Source organism: Manis pentadactyla, chromosome 14 (assembly GCF_030020395.1).
Source record: "Manis pentadactyla isolate mManPen7 chromosome 14, mManPen7.hap1, whole genome shotgun sequence".
Lineage (NCBI taxonomy): Eukaryota > Metazoa > Chordata > Mammalia > Pholidota > Manidae > Manis > Manis pentadactyla.
Window position 1 is genome coordinate 86,601,228 of NC_080032.1, and position 18,240 is coordinate 86,619,467.

The 18,240-nt window shown below is 36.9% G+C and overlaps 1 protein-coding gene across 2 annotated transcripts in view; it reads right to left on the reverse strand.

Moving 5' to 3' along the window:
• Positions 1 to 12,872: 12,872 nt before the first annotated feature.
• The window catches only part of ABCD2 (ATP binding cassette subfamily D member 2), a 56,274-nt gene continuing 50,906 nt past the window's right edge, over positions 12,873 to 18,240 (reverse strand). For both annotated transcript variants that reach the window (XM_057491501.1, XM_036889524.2), the window contains one exon: positions 12,873 to 16,320. In XM_057491501.1, the coding sequence (XP_057347484.1) occupies positions 16,101 to 16,320 (220 nt within the window). In that variant the 3' untranslated portion in view covers positions 12,873 to 16,100. The remainder of the gene's footprint in view (positions 16,321 to 18,240) is intronic.

Genomic DNA, 18,240 nt, shown 5'->3' on the forward strand with positions numbered 1-18,240 from the left:
AATGTCATGTAACAGCAAAGGACATCATCAGCAGAACAAAAAGGCATTCTACAGTATTGGAGAATATATTTCAAATGACATATCTGACAAGGGGTTAACATCCAAAATATATAAAGAACTCATATGCCTCAACACCCAAAAAGCAAATAACCCTATTAAAAAATGGGCAGAGGATATGAACAGACACTTCTCCAAAGAAGAAATTCAGATGGCCAACAGGCACATGAAAAGATGCTTCACATCACTAATGATCAGGGGAATGCAAATAAAAACCACAATGAGATATCACCTCACACCAGTAAGGATGGCCAACATAGAAAAGAATAGGAACAACAAATGCTGGTGAGGATGTGGAGAAAGGGGAACCCTCCTACACTGCTGGTGGGAATGTAAACTAGTTCAACCATTGTGGAAAGCAGTATGAAGGTTCCTCAAAATGCTCAAAATAGAAATACCATTTGACCCAGGAATTCCTCTCCTAGGAATTTACCCTAAGAATGCAGGAGCCCAGTTTGAAAAAGAGATATGCACCCCTTTGTTGACCTCAGCACTATTTACAATAGCCAAGAAATGGAAGCAACCTAAGTGTCCATCAGGAGATGAATGGATAAAGAAGCTGTGGTACATATACACAATGGAATATTATTCAGCCATAAGAAGAAAGCAAATCCTACCATTTGCAATGGATGGAGCTGGAGGGTGTTGTGCTCTGTGGGGTGGGCCAGGTGGAGAGGGATGGGTGCTGGGTGATTTCACTCATCTGTGGAGCATAAGAACAAAGCAAAAACTGAAGGAACAAAACAGCAGGAGACTCACAGAACCCAAGAATGAACTAATAGTTGCCCAAGGGAAAGGGACTGGGGAGGAGGGTGGGAAGGGAGGGAGAAGGGGAATAAGGGGCATTACACATTATGTAGTGGGGGCACGGGGAAGGCAGTATAGGACAGAGAAGACAAGTAGTGACTCTATAGCATCTTACTACGCTGATGGACAGTGACTGTAATGGGGTATGTGGTGGGGACTTGATAATGGGGGGAGTCTAGTAACTACAATGTTCTTATGTAATTGTATATTAATGATACCAAAAAAAAAAAGAAGTAATGTCATGTAGAAACGAACAATCACTGGATAATTCTGACGGGAATTATTTAGGAAGCATTTATGGGCAAAGTAGTGTTTGAGCTGGGTTTTGAAGGATGACAATGCTTTTGCTAACTGACAGAAAAGTGCTTAAAAAGCAAGGTAAATATATATATAAATGTATATATATGTATGTATATGAATGACAAAAGGCAGAGAAGGGTGAAATTACATTCCAAATCCAGGAAATGGTGACTAGCAATATGACAGCAACAAAAAGAATGAAAGTATGTGGAGAGACAGGAAGGGATGACAGTAAATGGAACTCAAACCATCTTAGAACTGAAAGCAATTTTTATTTCTGCAATAAAGGAAAGAACCACTGCCCAATTTTGAGGGAGGAAAATGTTCAGAACAACCATTCATGCTTTTTTCTCTGTTGATGTATTTCTTCTGAAGATGAACCTCCTTAAAACTCATTGTTCATCTAGTCTGTCTGTGGTGTGCGTCCTACCTAATCCCTTCCCAAGGAACAGAATAAAAAGGAATTTTCTGAATAATAAATTATTTAGGCAGAATATGAAACAGGGCATTTATGATTGATAGTGATGATGTTACATAAAATCTATGCACTGTATGTTATTTTTAAAATCATTCTTAGATTCAGTGAAGTTCCTTGTGAAAATTACAACATTTCAGCTGTTCTGTGCAAAATCAAAGTGAAGGGGTTACTGTGTTCACACTTAACTAGATTTCCCCAAGATAGGAAAAGAGAAGCAGTTTATTTTGTGAGCTCCAAGTATGGCAGAAAGAGAACACGATGAAGCTTGGAAACAGGTGGATGCTGCCAGTCCTATTTTCAAGCAGTCCTTAGTTTATGCAGGAGTTTTTCATTTGGGCTCCACAAATGGGCTCCGGGGATCTGGCAGAACCCCTGAAGTCAAAAGAAAATTTTCTGTGCATTTGCATTCCTCTTTTTAATCACATTATTAAGGAGGTTTGTTGTTTCTTAAATTGGGCCACTGTTGATATTTTGGATGTGACAATACTTCCTTGTGAGGAACCATTTCAAGTTTTGAAAGACACATGGGAATAAATCCCTGCATTGAATGCCAATGGTGACCCCTTAGTCTTTATTAACAACCCAAAACAATCTCCCTATTCCCGAACACCCCCTTGGCTCCTTGAATTGAAAATCACTGGATGTTACGTGATCACCAGGAAGATTCAGAAGCTTTGCTTTCCAAAGCCTTGATCGCCTCGTTTTGGGAAGAAGGCTTCCTGAGCGTGGGATGGTCTCCCGGAGGAGAGACAGATGGGACTGGAAACCTCACTTGGGTGGATCCCAGGGATTATGGGGAAGAGAAGCCCAAGAGGAGGAAGAAGGTGGTGATCAGAAGCAGACGTCTGGATTAATGCGTCCAGCCTCTTTTGAGAAGCGATCCCGCGAGAGCATAGTTACCAGTGTTGAAGCCCAGATGCACCAATCTCTCCGCTGTGTTGGTGGTGTTCAAAAGCTGGTAACAAAATATCAGTCAGTAGTGGGACCGGGCATTCACAGTATGTAGGATACGCTCCTACGAAAAAGAGCACATTAGAAATAAATATTTTAAGAGCAAATATCTATGACATGTAAAAATTTTTTAAGTTACAGAATTATGTGTGGGGTAAGAAATAAAAAGGAAATATATTCTATATTTGTTGATATGAAAATAGAGAAAATGTGGAAGATGACCCACCAGTTTGTTTATATGGAACAGTATTGAGGGAAGTAGAGGTTCGCAGTGACTCCCTCATGTACCTTGACTTTTTTGACTTGCTGTAAATACAGTTACTTTTACCATTAAAAATAAGTCTACCACAGTGAACAAAACAACCCATTTGCTCAAAAGAAATTACAGCCTTATAAAGGGATAAGAGGAGTAGATATGCAAATAGCATTAAGAAGCAGAACAATAATGGGCCTTGGGTAATCAACAAATAATCAATGGAGAATATAGTGTAAGCAAAGAACTCCAGGAATTTTTCTCATACCTGTAATATTTTTAAGACAAAAACAATGAATTCAAGTTTTAAATTCAGATATTCATGTAGAGTTTTTACTATAGTGAAATATACCGCTCAGGAAATTTTCTTTATGTGTGTTAGGGGTTCATTCAAACACTTTTAAGAAATTACCTTCAAAAGCAGTAATCTCTACTTTTCAATAATTGATGAATAGTATTTAGAATGTAAAAGACACTCCCTGGCACGTTTTTTGTTTAATTGCTGGAGACTTCCATAAAACTACTCAGTCTCTAGATATTGCCTGCAACCAGTGAAGTCTTTCCCCACACACGGCCCGTCCCTAGCCTTTGGCTATAGATGGAGCACTGCAGTCAGGACAGTAAAGTAAGAAGCATCAGGCGAATGTGAGAGATGAGGGCTCTTATCTCTCTTAACCTAAGGTCATGAAGAACTGCTGCATGCAGACACTTGATTTTGCAGAACTGGGAAATAGAAACTATTTATTTAGCTGCCAATGTCATGGTATTGCTATTTTGTTTTGTTTTATTTTTTTCCTCTCCACCCATCTGAGCTAATAGATCATGGTTGGAGCCACGAACCTGGGCGTCATCGCGGAACTCCACCCCTTACTTCCAGTTCCACAAGAACCACAACCATCCATCACAGCCCTGCGCATCCAGTCGTGGAGCCAACAGGAAGCCACAGCCCTATGAGGAATAAAGGAAATCCCAGCCAGCTAATCTTCAGGGCTCCCAGCTTCACTTGATGTTTAAGGGCATGGACTTTGGAAGCCAGTTCCAGCGCTATTGTTTCTGATTGTACGTTTGGAGCAGGCTGTCTCATCCCCTGAACCTTGATTTCTTTGCCTGTAAAATTGTGTTTGTTCCTTCTTCATTGAGTTTCTGTGAAGATTAAATGAGAAAAATACATGGAAAGTTCCTAGGACAGTCAGCTCAGACAATGCTGCCTGCTCATCTCCCTCTCGTCTACTTATTTAATTGTCCTCTTTCTGTCCAGTTCGGCTCCTTTCCGTCCTTCCTGGCCTTTTCCTTCTGTAAATGCATATTCTCTCTGGAACAGGTGTTACTATTTTCTTCCTTAATATTGTTCCCCTTTTAAATTTTAGCCACTAGAGGGGCTGCCTAAGAAGATACGATTCTGCTCCCCATGACCTCTGGGAATCAGAGGATAAAATCAAAGATTCGGAAAGGAATCAAATAATCATAGAATATTTAACAGACATTAAAAAAAAAATCTGATACAAGACAATTTTAAAGATGAGAGAACTAGATATTTAAACAAATACAAACAGGTGATCGTTATACTTTTCAAATCATTTACCTCTACAAACCTATAATTAATAAATCCATTTCATTTGTTTATTGAAAGTTTTCCCACTTTTAAGCCATTTTCTTGGGAAAAAAAAAAGATGTGTGAGGGCGAATAAACCTCCTTTTAGCAACAAAGCCAGTATGTGGATTATTTTCTTTAATTCACTTTCAGTAATTTCAAGTCCAAAATAAATCCACATTCAATAACAAATGTATGATCTCACACAAAACAGCGTAATCTCCAAACTTGAAATATCTTAGAAAGATTTTAATTTTCTCTTTAACATTCAGCAAATTAAAATTAGTCTGTACTTAGACATCTAACTTCAAGCATTTAAGCAATTTCTTAAATGTGAGTGTTTATTCATTCTAAAATATATACAAAATATGCAAAAAATTTGTAGTTATCTAGAAACTAATAGAAGCTTGATGCCATCATTGAAAACTTGCTTCAAATAAGTATTGTATACTATTCAATGCATCAATTATAAACATAAATGTAAAATATTCAGTCCTGAAGATACACCTTCTATTTTCTCATCTACTTTTCACACATATACTCAGAATCCTTATGTCTGGGGAGAAGCTGTGTATTTTTGCTCTTTTCATTTTTAAATGTTGCTCTGTACTTCTGAGAACAAGCCAGACCCACCACAGTTCCACCCCAGAAACAGGAGGCGGTGAGCATTCTCTCTGGCCTTTGAGCCTCACTGCAAAGGTGTCAGCAGCCAGCAGCTCCAGAAAGCGCATTCCTCCGGCATGGAAGGGTTCACAGGTGTTCCCATGCTTAGATTTTTATTTTAAGAAAAGGCACTTATAAATTTGCCTATAAAATGCTATCTACAATTGGAAAAATTAAACTAACATTTTTATATACGCGAAACGAGCCAAGTCCTGACTTTGTGGGGCAGAGGAGCATGGTGACAGAATGTCCACCTTAGAAAAACAGGGAGGAGACTTTTATTGTTGCCTTAATAATCCACTCAGAAAATGATTCAGAGGCACTAACACCACCGCTTGGTACTTGAGCTTAATGCTGATGTGTCTCCTGCATATAGTGAAGAGTAGTGATTTGTTTGATTGATAGATTCATTCATTCGTTGAGCAAATATTTTTGAGTTCTTACTTTGGGCCAGGCAGAAGGCCAGGATAAAATCAAGGGCCAAAATAAACAGAACCAAATTCCACAGTCCTTGTCCTTTTGAAGTTGATGATCCTGTGTGTGTGTGTGTGTGTGTGTGTGTGTGTGTGTGTGTGTGTGGCTGTGGGGCTGGAAATACATCTTAAAGAAAGGTAAAATTACAACTGTGGTAAATGATATGAAGGACATGTGATATTACAAAAATTAAGCTGGAGGGGCGGGTTAGAGGAAGCTTCTCTGCGGACTGGGGGCAGGAAGAATGGGTAAGCTTGGGGGGGAGGCGGAAGGGTATCTATAAGCAACTGGAAGAAACTGTGAAAGACCCCATGACAGGAGGGAATGTTCCCCATTTCAGGAAAGGAAAGAAGGACCTGGAGCAAGAAGGTGTGGCTCAAGAAGAGGTTGGAGGAAAGGATCTAGATGATGCAGGGTTTTGTGGGCCAAAATAAGGGTTTTGGTCCTTCCCATGAGTTGTTGAAAGTCACTGAGAGAAGAATAATAGGATTAGGTTTGCATCAGGATGAGGTCAGTCTAGCTATTATGACTAGAATGGACAGGGCCAAGAGAAACGTGTGCACACGTGCAGCGCAAGACATGTATACACATGCTCATAGCAGTTCACTGTTCTTAATAGCCCTAAACTAGAAACACACCAGATGTTCAAGAGTGGAGTGAATAAGCAAATCAGGACATATGTGTACAATGGATTACTGTATAAAAAAAGCAATGCACAAACTATGACTACACACTGCAACCCAGATGAACTTCATGTACATAATGTTCAGTGAAAGAAGCCAGACCCAGAAATACATATACAGTATGATCCCATTTGCATAAAGACAAAAGCAGGCAAAACTAACGTGTGGTGTTAGAAGCCAGGATAGTGGTTATGCTAAGAGCAGAGAAAGAGGGGCAGTTACTAGAAGGATGTAGTAGGAGGGCTTTAGGGCCACAACGCTCTGTTTATTAACCTGGGTGGTGGTTAAACAAGTACTGGATTTGTGATAATGTATTGCACTGTATATTTATGTTTTGTGCAGTTTTCAGCACACTTGTATGTGTAATAGCACACTTAAGAACATTTTTTAGTTTTAAGAATAGATTGGTAGAATCACTGAATGGATATAGTGAGGTCAGTTAGGAAGCAATGGCAGTCATCCAGGAGATAGATTTCTCCTTGCACCTTGTTAATAGTAAAGATGGAAATGAGATGTATCAAGAGCTACTATTTAGGAGGCAAAACGAACAGTTTCCGATGGTGAATTAGGTACAGAGTGTGAGGAATGGGGAGGAAGCAAGGATGTTTCCTAGGAGCAACTGATTTAGGAAACAAAGGAAGCAGTCCTCTGAGAAGGGACAAAAGGTAGAATGGATGAGGATAAGGGCACGTTTCCATGTTTGGCAGCAGAAAAGCAAAGGGTCCACCAGAGACCAGCTATGAGAGAAAGAACGAGGGAGGGTTGGACTTGTTCAGAGCAGAGAAAGTAGGTGTGGAGGCTGGGAGAGTGAGTGAACTGAAGAAATCATGAGGGTTGCTGAGTGACACCAAGGAATCTTGTGGGGCTCATCATCATGAATTTATAGCCAACACTTTACCCTGAAGAGTGACTTGCCTCCAGTTACACTCAGCCGCCCTTGTCTGGGCATGAAGAGGGTTGCACGTGATGAGTTTTGCCAGAGGGGCAAGATCAGTAGAGTTTTGGGGTAATAAGTCAGAATAGATCAATAAGAGGTTATGGTAAATTCCCGCTTTCCACCTTCATCGTAAAGAAAGAACATCTTCACGGGGCGCCTGTCCTGGACTTCCCTGGGAATGTGGGAACTGCCCCGAGAAGGGGGAAGATGAGGGAGGCCTACGGGAAGGTCACGGGTCTCCGGAGCTGCTCTGCCCTCTCCTCTCTAAGCAGACTTGCCATGGTCGTTACAGCTGCAGCCACACATATTGCCTCTTCTCCCTCCTTGTCTTCCTCCTGATGTTCTTTTTCTCCAAGTCCCTTCTCCTCCTCGTGCCTTCTTCCCTTTGGGGGATTTTATGGAAGAAATAAGCATGAAGTGGACACACTAGAATTGAGTATGCGCCCTGGGAGATTTGGGTCTGCAGAAACTAAACTGAGAGGAAGATTAGCATTTCAACTTGTTCCATACATCAGTTTTTATATGTAAAACTGAAATTATACATAATTTCAGGCTTCAGTAACCATGGGACCCATCGCAAACAGAGCAAGTCCATACATTTTCAGTGAAATGTCAACTAGCATTTAGACACCAGGCAAATTTTCAACGAAAGCAGTTTCATCCTCGGCACGTGCCCATCTCCTTGTCTCTTGTGGCTTCTGGGACCTCATTTATTTATTCATTCAGTCATGTATTCTGCAGACATAGATTGAGTAGCTGCCCCGCATCAGACACTGAGCTGGTTGTCTTCTGGAAACTCCCACTTGGGGTCTCAGACCACCCATCCTGCCTGAATTAGCCCTGCCTCTTCCACGACTCAATCAAAAACAACCTTTTTGAGGGCTACTGATTGGATTTTCATTTAAATAAATCATACTAATAGAGTCATAAATCGTAATGACTATAGACATATGCCATGCTCTCTCCTAAACACTTTATATTTAATCCTCACAACGTTATGAAGTAAGTACTAATATTATCTCCATTTAAAAACTGATAAACCTGAGGCAGGAAGAGGTTAAATAACATGCTTAGCAGGACTGTGGCAGAGCCAGGACTCACCCGAGCAGGCTTTCCCCAGAGCCTGTTTCCCTGTGCCCTGCGCGGGGGAGCCCGCACCTGGGACTTGAGAGGGGGACAGAGGTGCTCCATGCTGACTTGCTCTCTCACAGGTTGGAACTGAAATTTGCTTTCTGCTTTGAATTGACCCTTTTATTCTTATCATGAAGAGTCCAGTGATCATTAGGGTAGACGTGTTCTGCTGGCATTGAATGTTCTATAAACATTAAAGTCAGGAAAAGTCTATTCCTGACTCTAATTTGCAGAAAGACCTGTTTATGGTCATTGGGATTGATAAGGCAAGCACGGGTTATATGAACCTGGGCCTATTCTGCCTGACTGGAGGGGTGTTGAGACCCACCAGAGAAGCAGAAAGAAGAGGACGTACACTTGCGGGATTTCAGAGAGAAAGAAAATGTGGTGCTATGTTTTAATTAGAGAGTTAATGTGATACCTAGTTGCTATTAAATCAATCAAATAGAAGAAATGTCTGTGAAACTTATAATCAGTATCGTCTTAGGAAGATCAAAACCAATATATTACTTTTTAACTTATTCTGGAGAGAAGGAAAGAAAGTGGATGAAGCAAATAGTATAAAATCCCCAAGATGTTCAATTTTTCTATCAGCAGAAAAGAAAATATACCTGCCCATTATAATTGTACTTTGCAGTGTGGGTTTAATATACAAGGTTATAAAGAAGAGTATGGACATGGACTTCTTTTTATCTCTCCTTCAATGATTTCATTCATTCTCATTAATTCATTTTCATTATTTTATTTCTATATTTGTTCTTTTGCTAAATTTTTATTTGTTCACTCATTCATTTATATACCTACTGAACAAATACTTTTTAAGTGTTCCCCATCTACCATGTCTTGCTCTATGTGCTTCGAATATTGCAGTAAATAAGACAAGCAAGATTCTTGGTCCGTGGAGTTTACAGTCTAAGGAGGGCAGGTACTGTAGGCAGAAATAATCAACTAACAGATAACCACATAAGATAAATGGAGAAATAAATTACATAAATAAAACTGATGTGCTAGATCGAAAACTCTAAGATTTCATGACAAATGATTAACTGATTGAATAAATAAATGAATGGGAAAGATAGCAGGTACACAGATAAATAATAAATGGTAGCATGTGGTAAATATGATAGGATTTCAAAGAAAGTGTAAGCCTGAAAAAGGAAAAAGTTAAATGTAACTGGAGAGAATTTACATGTCCTTGAAGCTATACAGGATTTTGGTAGATGAAGATGGTGGAATAAGGACATTCCTGACTGAAAAAACAAAATGAATAAGAGAAAGTAAAAGGGAACACCTGCTGTGTCCGGCTGAGGGGGTGGGGAGCTGGGGGATGGGTAAGGAGAGAGCTTTTGGGGAGCAGAGGAAATAGATTGAGGCCAGATCATGGAGGATCTAACACACCGTGAAACAAATTTCAATTAAAAAAAAATTCTTCAGGCAAAGGACTTGAACAGACATTTCTCCAAAGAAGATATAAAGTGGCCAAGAAGTGTATGAAAAGATGCTCACCATCACTAATCATAATCCTCAGAGAAATGGAAATAAAAACCAAAATTAGATATCCTCTCACACCCATTAAGATAAAATTCCAAACCAGAAAACCAAAACACAAAATATCATGTGTTGGTGTGGATATGGAGAAGTTGTGCACTGTTTGTGGGGAATGTAAACTGGCAGAGCCACTGAAGAAAACTGTATAGAGTTTCCTGAAGAAATGAAAAACACCACTACTATACGATCCAGCAATTCCACCTTTGGGTGTATCTCCGAAGGAACTGAAAGTAAGGTCTTGAAGAGATGTTTGCACACCAATGTTCATAGCAGCCCTAGTCACAGTAGCCAAGAAGGGGAAGCAACACATTCTATCAATGGAAGAATAGATGAACAGAATGTGGTATATACATACAATGGAATATTATTCAGCCTTAAACAGGAAGGAAATCTTATTACAAGCCACAATATGGCTGAACTTTGAGGACATTATGCTAAATGAAATTTCAAGCTACTCATAAAAAGACAAGTTCTGTAGATTCCACTTAGATGAAGTTATCTAACATGTCAAATTCATAGAAATGGAAGGTTACGAGGGGCTGGGAGGGAGCAGAAAGAGGGGTTATTGTTTAACTGGTGTAGAGTTGTAGATTTGTAAGATGAAATCCTGGAGATGTGCTTCACAATTATGTGAATGTACTTAACACTACTGTACCAGACACTTGAAAACAGTTAAGATGGTAAGTTTTGTGTATATTTTATCACAACAAAAAAAAAATCTTCCATTACTTAAGTCCTTAAAATCATTATGCTGTTTTGTACTTAACTTCTAAGGTGTGCATATGTGTGTGTGTGTGTGTGTGTGTGTGTGTGTGTGTGTGTGTGTGTGCTCAAGTGCATTAGGTTGTAGGAAAACATATATATCTGCTTGGATCTACTTTAAACCCACTTATCTAAAGGCCTCCTGTACAGATCTTGGAAACTTGTCCCATATTGAGCAATAAGCTAGCCAAACAAGGAGACTTTGACACTTGCTTCATCATCCTTTATCACTCTTGAATTATCAATACCTGCTTGTTGCAAAAGGTGCCATTATATCAGCTTCCAAATAATATGGCAGCTTGTTATAGCAGCTCTTTTGCCCTATGTGAGTGCTGAGACACTTTATAGTGTAAACTTTTCGAGTTTTATATATTTGCATAATATTTAGGCAATGCACAAATGCAAAATGTACATTTTAATTAAGCTTAATATGTTCGGTGTCTAAAAATTAAGTAATATATTTGATATATAAGGTTTCCTATTTTATAAGAATTAAACTAAATATAATTAAATGACACAGCCAACTGGATGTTTTTTAGTATTTAATATTTCATTACTTCATGGCTGCATAATCTATTTTATAGGTATTAAATCACATAAAAATAAAGAAGGTTAGCACTTAATCACCTTATCTTCTACTCTGGTTTTCAAGTACTGAGATAGAGCATATCATTTTAAATGTTTTTAACTGTAGAAACCCTGTGTCATCACTTTTATAATTAGTGAATTTTTTTCTTTTTTTAGACTTCCCTGCTATAGTTATCTGTGTTTTGTGTCAACAGGAGAGAGATAGTTTTCACTGTACAAAACAGGCTCACTTTACATGATCTGAACTTGAGAAGCGAATGTTTCTCACGTTTCAGGACAATGTGCTAAATGTATGGGAGCTAACTCACCTACTGGTGAAGGATGATACTGTCCTACAGACTGGTTTTACTGGACCTCGTCATTTAGACCAAATTGGAGAGTGTGAGGATTCTGAAGTCCTTATTATATACTTGCTATATAATGAAGGGAATCCTGCTGTCAGAGCTTACTTACTGTTAAACGTTGCAACCGAGTGGCCTTAGGCAGCAAATACAAGAACTGAGAAGATACTATGAAACAAATATGTCAGTTCGATGAGACCACAACATCCAACAGGCATCAAGTTGTTTTGTTTTGACTGACTACAGCGTTAGACTAAAGTGTTTGGCGGGCTGAGATTGGGTCTGTTTGCTCACTTCTGCATCCCTAGCACAGTAACTGTGGTACCTTGAATGTATCAATAATTATTCACTCAATAAATGAAAGTTAACCAGTTCGAACATTTCTTTCATAAAACATTTGAAAATTTGCCTTTTGTTCTCCTTCCAAAGGACCACATCCATCCTTTTTTTTTTAAAAAAGGAAAATGTAACTTGCATGAGGAAATTTCCTTTACAGATGAAAACTAATTAAAAGGAAGGTGAAGGGGACTTGGATAAGCTTTGTAATAAAATATTGCTAGGTTCAAATTTCAGCCTTGTGGCTTAGTAGTTGTGTGATGTGGGATGAATCACTTAACCTTTCTGCCCTCACTTTCCTCTTTTAGTAAATTAGATTTGTGAAGATTTAATGAGTCATTGTAGATAACAATGCTTTGTGTCTAGTTGGTAAATAATAAGGAATAGCTGCTGAGTTTTTCTCTAAGGGGACTCATTTTCTTAATTTTCAATGGCTTGTAAGCTTCTTTGGAAAGGGACTATATTTTATTTATCTCTATCACAGTGCCTGGCACAGGTTGGAACTTAATAAATAAGTGTGTGTTGAATTAATAAAGAAAATAAATATTTAAGCGACTATTTGGTGACTCTCATGCATAGTGCCACATAAGGCTGTGCACCACACAACTTATAACTGAGGTGCAGATACACACATCCACAAAAGAATCATTTAAAATATAGAAATAGGGTATTTTCTATCACTGGAATAATTTGTAATTCCTTTGATTCATCAAGCTGTTTTCATGATGATTAAGGAATTCACAGGTATGTTGAACTCAAGTAACTGCACATTGGATGGACACTACATTATTGTATTCATACACAGCCACATTCTAGTTTAGCTACATAGTGATTTTTACCAACAAGGATATTTTTCTCATTTGCTTTCATTAACACAACACCTGGTTATAAGTGTAGATAACTGGTTTTGACATTTCATAATAAAAATAATAAAGCAGTTCCTGATTACCTAATCAGGAAAGGCACCAACAGTGAAGAAGGAATTTGCTTTTAATAAAAATATTTTATACATCCATCTGAAAGTTCTCATGTGGCAAACATTACAATTCTAAAACATAGCTGACATACCTGTGTATCAGCATAAGTACTTCATACTTCTAAATGAGAGTAATTTCTGCCCACAATTTTATCAAAGGCATCTCTTTTAATCAATGGCTGAGTAATCACCACCATTTTCTGCATAGCTCAGAAGTGTGTAATATTCTCTGGGTTTTGGTTCCAATGCGTAACACATTTTTCTAGGCTTATGGAATCAAAAACTATTCCAAACAGACTTTAACAGGCTCAGTCTATTGCCAAAAATGAAGTTGTACTTGGAACCAAAGTCTCAAATAAAAAAACTGACATGTTCATTTATACCTTTACAGGCAGAGCAAAATTTGGCAGAAAAACCATATTACTATTAAGGGAAAAACATTCCCATTGTAAACAAATGTGAACTTGCATTGAATTTCAGGATTTATCGTTCTGTTTGAGATGCCTGGAGAGGGATTTTTACACATTATCTTGTTTGTAAGAGCACATACCATTTTAGTCATGCATGGCATAACATTTCTCCATGCTGAAGAAATATAATGCAACATTTTTATAGAATGCAACTTATTTTCCAAGCTTAAAAGTTAACCCAAAAAATGCACATTTAAAAATCAATCTCCATACGATTATAGCTTTCTTTGACAAAAACAAAAAACAGAAGTCAAAAGTTTAGGCAAATAGATAACATAGTAGAAATACCTTAAAACTGAAATATCCCCTCTTTTTCCTTTCTCATCTAATCCTTGATATCTTCAGGAATAGCTATTTAGTCTCTCAATCATGTTCATGTTTTTCCTAAAATACAACTGTAAGAATAGCAAAAAATGGTACATTTATCAGACCATTCTGCAAACAGTTAAATGGTACATAAATACAAATTCAAATCACAAAAATTTTCCCCCTGCAACTCAGAGGATATTGGTCCTGGAAGAAAATTCAGAAAATAAACAGGCACACAAAAGCTTCTGGAAAACATGTTCTTCTTTAAACCTTGATATTTAAATTGCAGTGTGTATAATTTTGAGTATAGAATTTTAAACATCATTGAATCCTATACATTATAAATAATGAGTCTTATTTACTTCAGCTCATTGACAGGGTATATTAAATAAGGACTAATCAGAAATCTAATGTTTGTTTTGGCATTCTTTTCAAAGTTTCAAAAACACAATATACTGGGTCCTAAATCTTTTTTTTCAAATTATGAAAATCATGTACATGTTTCAAATGAGGACTTTTCATTTACTTCTTGTACCTTGTAAGTTAAGGTATTTGCCTCAGACTTTTCCCCTTAGCAGTATAAACTGGATTACTGCTAATATAGAAGGTTAAAGTGAAATTTTTACCAAATTTAATTTGGTTTCATACATTTCTTTAAACCTTAGATACATGCCTCACATTTCTAATAGGAAGTAGTAGTAAGAGTCAAATGAGTAACTAATGGTAATAACAGAAGAATTTAGATGTAGGAATTATGTTTTTATATAGCATTCCTTTATATAAGATGGTTATATTTATTTATAACGAAGAATGTTCTACTTAGCAAGGCAGAACTTAAAATGTGAAAGTGTCACTAGAATGACAGTCATCATGAGTGACTTCCAGGTATGCTACCACCTGAAAAAGTATGAGAACCACTGACTAAGCATCTGTTACGGTTGTGCCTAAATATGCAAATAAAATCCTAAACAACCAACAACTGATCATTCCCATTTTTCCCGACCTGTCAACATGGTGGCATAGGAAGTAGGAGATTAAAATGCTTGCCCTGGCTTCTGTACTTCCAACACCAGGAAACACGAGTAGACAAGCTTTATTTCATAAACTATTCCATACAGCCTGTTTCTCATTTTGTTCAATAAACATTAAATTTGCCTAGAACACAGTTAATTCCTTTTCTGATTGTCGGCTGTAGAGGTACATTATTATTGAGTATAAGTGCATAGTTGCTCAAAGGTTTGCTAACTTGCTTGGCTTGTTTTAAACCACGGGCCAATAACCTTTCCACATTGTACCTAACTGCCATATTTTATAAACAATAACCAAATAACAATAATGCTACCATTTCCAACTTTATTTTCTTTTTCAACATCTCATCTGATTTTTATTGATAAAAATCTAGTTAGATTTCAAGGACAATAGTGGAAATAGCACTGAGTCAGGGAATTAGAAGAATTTCATTTGATTTCTAGATAATTAGTCTGAGTGTGAATATTCTCAAAAGCAAGCCAGGAAAAATAAGATCTGCCACAAAAGATGGCCGCAAGGATTAAAATGAAATGATGTGAATGACTATTGTGACTTTTAAAGCACTACTCCAAAGTACGTTATTACTACTGTGATTGTGAGAATCCTCATTTTCTATTTTAGCACTGCAGTTTTAAAAATGTGGTGGAATCCTCCTTTGAACACAAAAACAAGCTGAGTATTTCTGGACAGAAGTTGCAATAGTAATGCTGCCAAGCAAAGTAACAGGTGAGATATTGTTTGGATATTCTTTTTCTGTATTGACAATCCTCTTTTTAAAATGAGTTTATTAAGAAATGTGTAAAGTTCTCATTAAAACTAATTGATCATGTGCCCACATTAAGATGCTCAAAAAAAATCTAAAATTTCAAAATGGCATTTAGATATGCTTCTTTTCAACCAATGCCATTAAAATATTTTTTTCAGATTGAAATTATTTACCTAATTGTCAGCTATTTTGCATACAGGTTTAGTTGAGCACTAGCAATGATGAACATGAATTTTAGCTATTAAACTCAATAACCATAAGTGGACGGAAATGTTACTCAAACTTCTAATTTTATGCACCTGGTTTCAACCCAAATGCTGCTCTTAAATTATTCCAATCTCAAGATACCCCATGTTCGTTAGGAATTTCAGACAGATCATATATATAGTAAATCTGGTGTACATCATGAATTCACCTAGAAAATCCTGCTTTACACCACGTGAATTAGTATAAGCCATAATGACTAATCTTACATAATGCATTTGTTTATTTTCTTCTGAAAAAGCAGACCATATATTTCCTTGATGCTAAAATCTTGTAAAACATTCTTGCTGTCTTTTCTTCTCTGTGCTTAACACAATGCATGCACTATGATAGGGTATTTCTGAGCCTTTACCTAAAAATTAAGTTTTTTAACATGTCAATACAAATTAGGATGTCTCATCTTCATTTTTTATTGTTTTCAGCACTGAGTCTTCTCCCAAAATTTTACACAGTTCATTGAGTCTCTGTTGCATTTTGGGAACTCCAGCTAGCTGAGATTCTAGCTTTTGCTTTTCTTCACTCAGTGTTAAACGGATAGCAGTATCCAATTGCTCAAAGCGCCAACCTCCTTCACCATCAAACTGTAATAAATGAGTGTGGTATTTCCTGCATAATCAAAATGAAAGAATATTATCAGCAATAATTGCAAAAAGCCACGTTAATTGTAGGTTTATCATTCTAATCGATATCCAAATGCAAATTGTAAGTAAGGTGCCTATTTTACATTTGATTTTTGAAGACTCCCTCAAGAGGTTAAATATTGTGAATTTTTACTCCAAAAGTCATTAATCTCTAGGAAATTCTACTGCTTATATTAAATCTTTTCATATTCTAAATATATTTGAATTGTAAAGGAAGCCATGCTTATTGCATTTATTTAATTTATCTTCACAACCTTGCATGGCTCCTGAATAAATATCAAACCATACTTAGAGTAGCAAAAAGGAAAGAGCAGAGAGAAAAAAATCGTAAAGTTATGCAGAAAAAAAATTTAAAAATTAAAGAAACACAATACCAATTCATTAATACACTCTCCTTTAGGGATGAGTTATTCTATATAAGCAAAAAATTATCAATAATCACAGTTTTAAGAAATGAACTCTGATAAAAATCTATTTTAAAGAAACTTCTATGCCTTCATATAATTTAACTTATTACTCATGGTTCCGGTTCATAATTAGGAACTTTAGAGAGGTACAGAGATGATTTTACTGACAAGGCAGGAGACAATACCTTTTCTTCTAAAAGTAGGCTGAAGTCCTTAGTCTCTGGGATTTGTGGGGGATGTGGGCAGAGTAATGCTGGACGAGCCACTGCAGTTGTACTGTGCCAAAGTGGCCCATGTGCTTATGTGGCCTCAATTTTTCTGTCTTTCCCTTAGTTTTTCCCACTTCTTGTTCCTTTTTAAACTGTCCCTTGTCTTTATTTATGACAATCAGTGGGCTTATTTCAAGTGGCTTTTACCTCCTTTTTAAAACTTGAGATATGAATCACATACAATAAATTCATTCTTTTAAGTGTACAATTCAGTTTTTTCCAGTATATTCACAAGTTCATGCAACCATCACCACTATCCAATTGCTGAGTATTTTCTTCACCCCCGAAAAAACCCCATGGCCATTAGCAGTCTCTCCCCTTTTGCGCTTCTACTCAGCCCTGACAATTACCAATCTCCTATCTGTCTCTATGGATTTGTCTATTCTGAACATTTCATATAGGTAGAATCATACAAAATGTGCCTCTTTGTAACTGACTCCTTTCACTTAACAAAATGATGACAAAGTTCATCTAGTTGTAGCATGTGTTAGTACTTCATTCATCTTAGTGGCTGAATAATATTCCATTGCATGGTTTTGTACATTTTGTTTATCTGTTCATCAGTTGATAGACATTTGTGTTTCATCTCATTTTGATTGGATGGCTTTAACATGCTTTGATGATAAAGCAAGCCAGGTTACCACAGAAATTCTCAATCATAATATAAGTTGGTCACAGGGACGGTAGTACAGAATGGAGAATATAGACAAAGATTCTGTAACGTCTTGTCAACATGTTGAGATAGTAACTGCATTAGTGGGGATGAAGATTTGATAATATGGGCAACTGTTGAACCACTATGTTGTATACTTGAAATAAACGTAAGATTGTATATCAATGATACTTCAGTAAAAAAAAAACATAAAAGATTTGTGTCCTTGGGTTAGAGGGATTTCTTTGAAAACAAAAAGTATTATCCATAAGTGAAAAAAAAAAAAACCTGACAAACTGAACTTCATTAAAATTTAAAATTTCTATTCTTTGAAACACACTGTTAAAAATAAAAAGGCAAGACACAGACTGGGAAAAATATTTTACAAAACATCTATCTAATGAAGGACTTATATCCAGAATACATAAAGAATTCTTACAACAAAATAAGAAGACAAGCAACCAATTTTTAAAATGGGCAAAAGAGTTGAACAAATACTTCACCAATGAGGATATAAGAATGGCCAGTAAGTAAGTGAAAATAAACTAATCATCATG